The following is an 11,276-nucleotide window of genomic DNA, read 5'->3' on the forward strand; positions in this document are numbered from 1 at the left end:
AAAAATCTGTATTGTGTCAAATGAAATAATCAATTTGTGTACAAATTTGCATGACAAATATAAAACCATGTTGAGTAACATGATGTACAAAGTGCTGGCTGCTGTTCTGATTTAATAACTCCATAAGCAACAGGCTCACACGGGGCATCATAAACACTGAGTTCTGTTAAAGGGTTCAGTCAAGGCACATGTATTCCACTGATTATCAGAAAACCAGAATGAGGATCAACCCGCATAGTTCTAACTCTGCTTATGATGCCTGTGTCCTTAAAGCCTGCAAGTTTTAAACATGCTACAAACCAGTTACTATTTCAATACAAATCACTGTCTGTGCAAAGCAAGAAAAAACAGTTTTGTATCATCTTCCATTTAAAACTAGCCATTGATTTTAGAGCCATTATGTGTTTTTTTCCTCTGATATTTTCCATAATGTGGCTTACCTTGTTTTTTATCCAAAAGATACAGACAGTATTTATTGAATTAATAATTACAGCCCTAATTGTAAATCAGTAGCTACTGTAAAGTTATCCAACATTGTTCATGAAGTTAATTAAAAAAAAAAAGTTTTCTAGATAACTTTTCATTTAACTAATTCGTAGGTTTTCCAGTAGCATAGCACACCACAGGTGGATTCGCAGTGGAACTTCACAAGGAAGAAGAAACCAGAAATTAATACAATTTTCTAAGTAGAGAATCTTAGGAAAGTCAGGTGGGAAGGGACCTCGTGAGGTCATCTAGTCCAGCCCCATGCTCAGGGCAGGATCATCCCTGACTATACCATCCCAGCCAAGTAATCCAGGTGCACATATAAAACATAAATTAATTATGAAAAAGACATTATTAGTTTCTGCAATTTCCTACATAAAAAATAAACTTAAGCTTATTATTTCCCATGGCACCCTAGGAAAATGTGTAGAAAGAGAGAAACAAGTTACCAAAGAAAGGCCTGGGGGCTCAGTACTTTGCCATACTGGCTGCTCTCAGTAAATCCTTTGTAAGTGAATCTTAACACCTTTGCTTTCCAAATCTGAATGCAAATCACAATACACGTCAAGCTAAGGCTACATATCTGATTCCAACCCTGTGAGATCAACACAATTGACATGGATAACCATTAAATCAGCCGTAAAAACACTGCATTTTTTTGGATAAAGAAACACTTTCTTTTTATACACCAGTTTTTAGGCACTTATTTTCCTGTGAAACTGTTTTGGCTTATGTCACACTTGCTTATTCGTAACATAACTGAATTGTAAAAAATTTATTTGGGCCATTTCTGAGTTGCCTCAATGTAAGTAAAAAACATGTCAAGCGCAACTTCTGTGTTTGGATGAACTCTTAAAGTTAAACATAAAAATCAGAATTCTGACATAAAAGCAGTGCACCACAAGGCATACGTGATTTGTGACATGACACGCATGCTTAACAAGACACAAGTTCCTAACCAATATAAATGTTTACTGTGCAGGCTTATATACCCACTGGCTTGTGTGGGTATGTAAGTACACTCATACAATCATCCTCCTTAGGGACTGTCACTAAGCCCAATTAATCCTTTCCTTCCCTTGCATCTTCCCAACTGCTGTAAAATGTGCCGGAAGGGTATCACCAGGGTCAGGACTAGTTCTGTGGGACCCTGCTGGACCTTATCACTGTTCGCTATAATTCAAGGGACCATGCAATGCAGTCCCAAAGCATTAAAAAAAAAAAAAAAAAATTCTGACAGGACATTTGAGACTTTAATCTAACAATAGCACCGACTTCCTTAAGAAACCAATGTAAAACCTAATGTAAAAATATTAGCCAGTGCAGTATCACAGATAAGATTTTAAACATGCAAGTCAAGAAATTCAGAGTTCTTGATCCTCAGAGGACCTGTAATTCTGTTCCGTTACACAAAATACTCTACGACAATACAATAAATGTTACATGCAGTAAGAAAACATTACTACTTCTGCAGTGTTGCTAAGTCTGGCACATCAACTGTGTTCTTCCTGACCTGTTTAAAATCTAAACGACACTGTGCACTGCATTAAAATTGACAGTTACGTTAGGTAAGCATGCGCAAGGAGCTCACTACTACTTCTGCTTACTGGAAACGTCCGTGTAATCAGAACAAGACAATTCCAGCACAAACTCCTCTTGCCTGCAAGCCCAATTCCATGAGTCAGCTACACTCTGTAAACTTTACTTTTAATACTGATCTCAGTAAGCTTTGTGTATTGCATTACTTTTCTAGAAAGCAACAAACTCAGTTGTGCAAACCACCATAAAAAACTAAGTTAGAGCCTAGGTCCAAGTCAAACACTCTCTGCATGACTCTGTTTCCAGTATACAAAGATGCCAAAACATATGTTCAAAAGTGCAGGGACATTATATTTATCAGCATTTGCAACCAAGTTGGCAGTGACATTTTCTGGATCTAAGTCAGAGTGACAGGAAGGAAAAGTAAAACTACCATTATGTCACAGGTTAAAAATTCCAAAATAGGGGGAAAGTTGTTTTAAACCAACAAAAAAGGTAAAAGGCACCCCACCTCAACATTAAGTTTCCTATTAACACACTGTCAGAAAAGGAGTACAAGCACGCTGCTCAAAAGTGTAGTCACTGGACTGCTTTGGTTAACATGTTGCAGTTGACATTTTTTTCCCGCCTTCAGGTCACTGAATCTTTCTTCTTTCGAAATGGCGAAGTCAGTCTTTTCCATATGCTGCTTTTCGGTTTGGTTTTTTTTTCCATTGCCATGACTGCTTCCTTCTCTTTCCTACGGATTTCTCGCACAAGGGCATGAAATACATCATCAATATAATAGCGGAATGCAGCTGAAGTTTCAAAAAAAGGGCAGGTGAATTCTCGTGCTAATGCTGAACCTTCTTCTTTGGACACCTTCAACAAAATACATATTAGTCAATGAAGGAAAAAAGTTTGCTTGTTTATTCTTTTCGGCCGCTTCTACCTATGGCCCTCACTTTTAACCCCATGGATTTTTTCATGCAACTTCCTACTTTTGGAGACTTCCAACCCTCTTTCCACACATCTCTGAAATATCTTCCTGAAATCCACTACTTCTCCTATTCACCTGATTCTCTGAACATTCGTATTTTAGTCTATGTCCATGTACATATACAATGTCAATCTTCTCGAGGTAGAGTTTGGTCCTTATCTCCATGTGCACATGTCGCTTTGTAATGAATAGAAAAGGTTTTCATAATACTAAACTGCAAGCACATCGGTCATTTGTCAACTTCTAAAGAATAAACAAAACAAAACAAAACAAAACAAAACAAAACAAAACAAACAAACAAAAAAAATCAGTGATCATTTTTGCTGCTTTTCCTTAAACTCCATTCAATTCTTTTTGAAGCCATGCGCAGCAACTATTGACTCCCTGTTCCAGAACAATTCCTTGGACTGGGTATCCAATTACAGCCATTTTGTTGGCCTATCACATCAGAAAATCATCTGATTTCTTTTGTACCATCATCTTTTGATCTGTTTTTGGATTGCTGTTTCCAGATCTTTCCATGCCCCTGCCTACCCCACAAATGAATACACACTTTAGACTGCTTTTTCCTAGACAAACTAGGTGATGTTCTTTGGAGTGTATTCTCATTTATCTTCTGCTTAGACTGGTTTCTACATTCTCCCTTATTATTGTCAATCACTCATAACTGTGCCCACTATATTTACTATTTGCAGATTGTGTTCACTTGCTGTTTCACCTGCAGTGCAGATTTGCTCTTTCAAGACTAAGTGAAAGGGAAAACTTAACATGCTTGAGTTTTGAAGTTCTAGGGAAAGAGAGTGGGCTCTCAAAGCTGGAGACTGATCTGTCTGAGATAAATACCAGGGCAATGTCAATAGCTACAACGTCACAATAAACTGACATGCTTATAGACCACCAGTGCATTCTGTGCTTAAAACTGACAGCCCACCACATCCTCTTAATCTTTCAACATTACTAAGATGACACTATAATTTATTTAAATATGAAACCAAGAACAAAAACAATAACCCAAGGAAAAGGAATAAGGATGTTTATTTAGAATTAGCTCTACCACTACACTATAAAACAGAAGTATTTTTCATCTTGCAAATGGTTTTGGGTAGTTACCTGTCGTAGTTGTGTCAAATCAGATTTGTTTCCAACTAGAACTACGGGAGTGTCGTCAGTGCGCCGAACACGGTAGATGAGCTGTTTGAACTCACGTGCTTCATGGAAACTGCGGCGGTCTGTGATTGAATAACAGATGATAAATCCCTCGCCCGCTCTCATGTACTGGTCTCTCATGGCTGTAAACTCTGCCTAGAAATAAACAGTAACATTTCAATTCCTGCACAAGTACAGCGGCTACTGATCAATGGCAGAGTCCTAACCATTTTAGTAACAAGGATATAACAACTTCACAGAGTGTTACCTTTCTGCCCTACATGTGGGACCAAATATGCACCTGTGGGATAAATAGACAAGGTAGCTGAAAGGCACAAGTTTTTGTAACTGTAGACAGAGGATCTGGAAACTTGGGGTATCTCTTAGCATATATCACTCAAATATAAAGAACAATGCAGCAGTGGAGAAGAAAGAACAAAGCAGAACACAAAACAAATAGCTGTTTCATGGCTACCAATACATGAAATAGGTTGGAGAGAGAGAATAACTCAAAAGGACAATATAACAGCAAAATTAAAGAAAAGATGCAGACACACATTAAGTATATGTGCACAACCCTATCATTATTTCCATCCTATTATTAGTCTCCACCTTATTATCCTTATTAATCACATACCTGTCCTGCTGTATCCAGGATGTCCAAATTTGCAGGTTCGTCATCAATACGTATTCGTATTTTGTAAGCATCCTCTGTGGATTTAGGGCAAACGGGGAAAGGAGAGAGGGGAGGGAATAAAAACCTAAATAAGACTATAGCATTTATAAACACATACAAAAAAATACTACATTGTATTTAACACTTTACCTGTTGAAATCACTGTATAACTGATAGATGGACTAATGTTTAAACTACCAATACTCAGAGCTACTTTAATTTGTCTTACCTAGGCAGACATTTACTTTGACAAATCCTTTGTAGTAGTATATACTATTCCTGATAAATGAGATAAAATGTGTGATGATTTAAGATTTCAGTTTTGTGCATCTTAACAGGAACCAAAAAGAATAAAGGAAAGGAGTATTTTTCTTCTCTTCCACTTGTTGGCATTTTCTACCTTTGAGGGGAGAGAGCAGACAAATCACACAAAAGAACTGCAATGGCAGCCATAAGAATTGTTGTCAACTCTCTGAAACCAAAGAAAGAAGATCAGAAGGAAGATCAGAAAGACCAGAAGGTCCCTGGACTTAGTGGGGTTGCGAACAGGAAGTCCATAAAAGAAATGGTGCAGGAAGCCAGAACCTCAGCAGGAGGTTTTGGAGGTGGGGCTGTAACCTGGTGCCCTCGGGGTGGGCATGTGCCAGGGTGTCCCCCTGTAGGCAGAAGGGGCAGGTGCTGGGAGTGTCCGTAAAGCGTGCCAGATACACGCCCATGGAGATTGCTCTGTGGAGAAGCTGGCAGCTGAGGTCCCTTGTGGCTCATAGGATCAACGGAGAATACAGGCTAGTCCACCAGGGACCAATGCCCCGCTGAGTATCTCACCACTTCTCGTTGGGGTGAGACGTGAGGACAGGATGATGGACGATGTGGAGCACAAATGTGTACAGCTGGCGGCAGCAGGCTGTTGAGAAGTGGACCAACTTGGTGCCCCCCAGCCTGCTGAGGTGGTGGGGGAGCACCGTGAGCCCTGCAGAGGCATGAGCTCCAGAGGGCTGTGGGACACTAGGAGGTAAAGGACCTGGTCAATATAGGCAAGGGCAGTGGGCAGCCTTTGCCTCCTGGAGTATGTGGCAGGGAGCATGCAGCATGGGCAGCTCCATGCGCCAGGCCAGCGCAGAGGGATCTGCCCACCCCTGCCTAGCATAGTCCAGGTCTCCAACATGAGTGATGTGGGCCAGGACCATCCTCTGGCACTCCCAGGGCACCTCCGTCACCGACACTGCCAGCTGCAGGTTTTTCAGCACAGGTTTGGTAAGGTCAGCATCCTGGGCAACCATCCCTATGGACCTGGAGGCAGAGACCAGCCTCCAGGTCCTGAGGTGCCAGTAGAAATCTAGCAGCTCCTCCAGGTCCTGCTTTGGGAAACCCCAGAGACAGATGAGCTGCCAGTTGTACTGGAAGCCTTGGAGGTGGTGCAAGGTGCAGCCAATCAGACACAACGACGCCTGGCTACTGGCACCATAAAGGAGCATCTGCAGGGCCTGAAGGCAAAAGGTGCGGACCTGGCTGCAGAAGCAGACCAGGCCTTGCCCACCGTCCCCCAAGAGGCGGCTCAGGACACCTGCGGAGACCCAGTGCTGTCCTGGCCAGAAGAGCCCCAGCACCCATCTCTGGAGACTGACCAGGAGCTCTGGAAGCATGGCCAGGGTGTTGAAAAGGTGCCAGAGCATGGACAGGACCAGCTGACTGATGACCAGTGCTCTCCCACAAAGGGAGACACTGCAGCGAGCCTGCCCATGCCTGCAGCCGCTCAGACACCCTGATCTCCAGCTGGTGCCAGTTCTCTGGCGGGGAGACAAGCAGACCCCCACGTGTCACCCACCGTCAGGCCATGTCCCAGGCAGAAGAAGCTGTTGAGTACATAAACTGGCAGGCCTCCACCTGCGCCAGGTCACCCGGATCCCGGATGGCGAGGAGCCCATCGTCAGTGTACACTGACAGGACCACGCTCATGGGCAGCTCCTTGAGCACCAGCCCCACCATCTGCTTGCGCAGGAGGCAGAGGGAGGGCTCAAGAGCAAAGGTGTACAGCTGGCCTGATAGCAGGCAGCTTTGTCACACTCCCTGCCTGAACGGGATGGGCTCCATCAGCATCTAGCTGAGCTTGACTATACTCTCTACAGAGGCATACAGCACCCAAAGAAACCGCACGCAGTGAGGACTGAAGCCAAATGCCCTCAATATGCCTCCAAGGTACCCATGATCCACCCTGTCAAACACACTTTTCTGGTCAAGGGACAGGAAGACAAAAACAGGCCATCCCTGTGAGTGAACTTGAGGAGGTCCTGGACCGGTACAGGTTATTAAAGATGGAACACCCTGGAACTGTGTACACCTGGTCAGGGCGAATCATGTTTGCCTGCACAGACCTCATGCGCAGCAAGATGGCTTTTGCTATGACTTTGTAGTCTGTACAGAGGAGCAAAACTGGGCGCCAGTTCCTCAGATCACAGGGGTCCCGCTTTTTGGGCAGCAGGACCAGGATGTCTCTCCTGCACAACATGGGGAGCTCCCCATCCCCTTCAGACTCAGCCCAGACGCCGGTGAGGTCTGGGCCAAGGACATCCCAGAAAGCATGGCAGAACTTGAGTCAGCCCATCAACGCCTGGCACTGTTAGCAGGCATCAGATGGAGCGTGTCTGAGAGCTTGACCAGGTCGAGAGGAGCCTCCAGCTGGTCCCAGTCATGCACGCTGACCTGCAGAAGTCCCCTCCTACAGGACCTGGCAGGCAGCAGTATCAGTTGAACCCAGAGAAAAGAGCTATGTATAGAAAGCCCTTGCCTTTCCTTGCATCTTGCCTGGGTCTGTGTGGGGGGTGCCATCGCCTGCCAAGAGGCAGGCAATGCATTTCTTAGGGCCCCTCCTCTTCTCCAGGGCATAGAAGCAGGAGCTGCCAAAGGAGCTGGACAAGTGAGTGGGTGAATGTGCTGTGGGTGCGGTGGTTGTCCAGAGCCTGAAGCTCTTCCCGACTCTCCTAACACTCTCCATGAAGGAATGGGTTGTCTGGGTCAGCGGCCAGGCGCCTCTCCAGCTCCAGTATTTCTCTCTCGAGCTGCTCTGTCTCCTGCTGTCAGGTGTGCCCCTGGGTGCACTGGTGACAGTACTGCCTGATGCACGCCTTCTACATGTCCCACCATCTCTGGCCTGAGGCAAAGGCTGGCTGCTGCTCATGCCAGGCCAGCCAGAACTCCTGGAAGGCGGCCACAAAGCCCATGTCCTCCAGCAGGCTGTTGCTGAAGTGCCAGTAGGCTGGCCCCGGAAGCTCGGGCTGCAGCGTCCTGGGTGTATACAAGGTGGTGGTTGCTGAAGGGAGCCGGCCTAGTGCCAGAGGTTTGAACTCGAGTGGTGTTCAGTATGTGCATGTAGTTTTGGTCCAGCTGGGAGTAGCATGTCCATTCCTCCTACACCCTGACAAAGGTTAAGGTGGTAGTGTCATCAGGGCGGTGGGCATGCCAAACGTCCACCAGGGAGTAGTCTGTAATGGTCTCCGTGAGGGCGCCTGTGACAGGCTGGCTCCACTCCCTGCCAGCAACGGTCCTGCCCCTTGAGGGTGACGCTGAAGTCCCTACCAAGGACCAGACACTTGTGAGGGTTCAAGATACCAAGGTAAGTGGCTCTCTGCCAGTAGAAGCAGGCCATCTCTGTCATGCACAGGGGCACAGATACTCACCAGGTTGAGGACAAGTCCCTGTACCCAGACCTGGATATGCAGCAGGCAACCTGGTACTACCTCAAGTGAGAAGAACCTCTGGCTTCAGGCTTGGGGAGAACAGAGTGGCCACTCCACTGCCCAAGCAAGCACATGCACATACCTTCCAAACGGCAGAGGCTCAATCTCCAGCATGCCACAACGCACCCCCCGTTGCACCTGGTGATGGTAGGGAGGGGGCTCCCGATCGCCGGAGATGTTGAGCAGAGGGGGTGGAGGGCCCAGGCTCTGAGGCTCAGCCTGCTGGGATGAGCATCCAGGCTTTTAGAGTAGAGAGAAGGCTGAGTGGGCAAGGTACCTGCTAACCAGGCACTGCTGTTGGTAATTTGGCCTTTTTTGCAGGCCCTTTACCATTCCTACCTGCTGTGGAAAAGGAACATGAGGAACCCTTGTCTTTTCCCCTCTCCTGGTTGGACTTGCAGGGCCCTGCGGCCCCCCCTCTTGGGGAGGCTGGCCACGGGAAGCCCCCTGGCCTACCAGGGTCTCCCCTGGCTCACCAGCAGCCCCCTAGTTGGGGGGCTCTTGCCCTGCCACTGGAGACTAGGTGGGGTCAGGTGTGGTGTAAAAGGGGAAGAAAAGCAACTTGCTACGGGGTGGGGAGGGTCAAGTGCCTCCTCCAGTTCCACTGGGTGGAGGAGTGGTATATGTGAGGGACTGGTACCACAAAACAACAAACAGGGACATGCACAGGAGGGAGGGGGGAAGCAAGCTGCTGACTTACTCAGTCATATATGAACAGCAGGAGAGAGGGACTGGAGCACAGGACTCACCACAGAAGGACAAACTGGGGTGCTTCTGGAGCAGCTAGCAAGCAGGCAGGAAAGCAAGCAGCAGGTAGTGGTGCTGCCAGAGGGACCCCACTGGCTGTAGGTGGCGGCTGGTGCTGGTGAGGGAGGCCCCAACGAGACAGGATGGCGGCTGTAGGTCCTGGACAGACGGCGATGGTGGTAGGGACAGCAGGAGCCTGTGGCAACTCCTCAGGCTCCTGCTGCTCCCTGCCCAGCTCCAGCAGCAGCTGGGGAAGTGGTGGTGCCCCTGCTGCTCGCGGGAGACTAGGCAAGATGGACTTATGATCTGACAGAGTCAATGGCAATTCTTGTGTTCTGATTTACACAACTGTACTCTGATTTACACCGTCCTGTACTCAGGCCTGGGGAGTGAGTTACCAAAAACACCACGACAAAAGAAATGACTTCACAGAACAGCAGCAGAAAAAATAAGTGTGAACAAAACAACAAACGGGCAAGACGACTAATACTGGAAAATGTCTTGATGATGAAAGGGTGGAGAAAAGTAATAATATTTAGAAAACTGTAACCAATGCAAAGGATTATTTGGGATAGCATAAGTACTACCAGAGTAATAATATGAAATTAAGTAGTAAAAGTGTAGCAAGAATTATCTGGACTATAAACGCTACTAAAATAAACCCCATGGGAAGTCTTGAAACCGCAATGTGCGGGGGAATTAAAACTACCCCAAACAAAACACAGTATTTCTAACTTTGGAAAAAAAGAAGAAAAGACCCTGTATAATTATGTAGGCTATTTCTTAACTCGGGCTTTTTGTTTTGTCTTGTTCTTCAAGTTATGCCATCTGAGGTTTACATCATACACCAAACAGGACTGTGTTTAAAATAATACTGCAAAATTGGACAGAGCTCCAAATTAACAACACTTTTAAATGCACCACTGGTGCCATGAAATTTAACCACAATACAGCTCCCAACTCCCAAATATGCCTGACACTGCTTTTTTTGTTTGTTTGTTTAAATTGGTTCTTCCAGGATCAGCAGACCGGGGCCTATGGTTTTGTCTAAAGATGAAAGAGAACTCGAGTGAAAAAATAATTTGGGATTATGCTGACGCGCTTCCCTCTCCCTCTAAGTCGCTTGTCTATTTATCAAAGGCAAAAATGCTGAAAGAAATAAAAGGCACCGTCGGGTCTGCTCTGAACGTTAAAGCACGCAGCCAAGCACACGCAGGATCATCGAGGACTTTCTATTGTTATTTATGGATCAAAAACCATTTCTTTTAAACTCTGCCAGGATTCGTTAGGCAGGTCTTGTACCAAGAATTGGATCCAAATCAAGCGGGTAAAAATATCAATAAGCCGCATCTAAATTTGCGGTCCTCTTTGCGGACTGTGGCCTCGCACAAGCCAGCCGGCTGCTAATGGCACAGCCCCACCGCCCGCTCCTCCCAGTCCGGCTTTCGGGTCTCTTTGGGGGACAAGGTTCAGGCCAGCAGCTCCCCTGTCACCCGCAAGTCTCTGAGACACGTTTCTTACCAATGGTGGGGTCGTGGTCCTCTGGAAACCGGTGGCTGATGAACTGCATAGTCATGGCTGAAAGCGAGAACGAGAACACGGTCATGCACGAGGCGACGACTGCCCGCGGCCTGCTCCCAGGCGCACCGAGCAGGCCCCAGCCGGGCCGAGACATCGCCTTCTGCTCTTGGCCTCGCGCCGCTACGGACCACCGCCCCCGGCACACCCGAACCAGGACGCACGGACGAGCCCCAGTTCCGAGGCGCGACACCGCCCGCGCGTGGGCCCGGCTCCGCCCGCACGCACCGCTCTTGCCCACGCCGCCGGCGCCCAGCATCACCAGCTTGTACTCGCGCGACTGCGACTGCGCCTGCCCCGTAGCGCCGCCGCCGCCCGAACGAGCCGCGGCCTCCATCCCGGGCCTGTGCGAACGCCCGGCCCGCCTCAGCCTCGCTCCACAGCGAGATCG

At 47.3% G+C, this 11,276-nt stretch overlaps 1 protein-coding gene across 2 annotated transcripts; it reads right to left on the reverse strand.

The window, feature by feature from the left end:
• RIT1 (Ras like without CAAX 1) lies at nucleotides 1–11,242 on the reverse strand. 2 transcript variants are annotated; one of them, XM_019528170.1, is made up of 5 exons: nucleotides 11,114–11,242; nucleotides 10,829–10,885; nucleotides 4,788–4,861; nucleotides 4,115–4,306; nucleotides 1–2,886 (listed from the first exon to the last, which is right to left on the reverse strand). In XM_019528170.1, exons 1-5 carry the CDS (start codon nucleotides 11,220–11,222, stop codon nucleotides 2,656–2,658), a joined length of 663 nt encoding a protein of 220 aa, XP_019383715.1. In that variant the 5' UTR covers nucleotides 11,223–11,242; the 3' UTR covers nucleotides 1–2,655. The 2 variants fall into 2 exon arrangements, with proteins under 2 accessions (XP_019383715.1, XP_019383725.1); XM_019528180.1 differs by having other exon boundaries at nucleotides 11,148–11,186.
• Between the last annotated feature and the right edge of the window lie 34 nt (nucleotides 11,243–11,276).

Source organism: Gavialis gangeticus, unplaced genomic scaffold (genome assembly GCF_001723915.1).
Source record: "Gavialis gangeticus isolate Ggan-Ray unplaced genomic scaffold, GavGan_comp1, whole genome shotgun sequence".
Taxonomy (NCBI): Eukaryota; Metazoa; Chordata; order Crocodylia; family Gavialidae; genus Gavialis; species Gavialis gangeticus.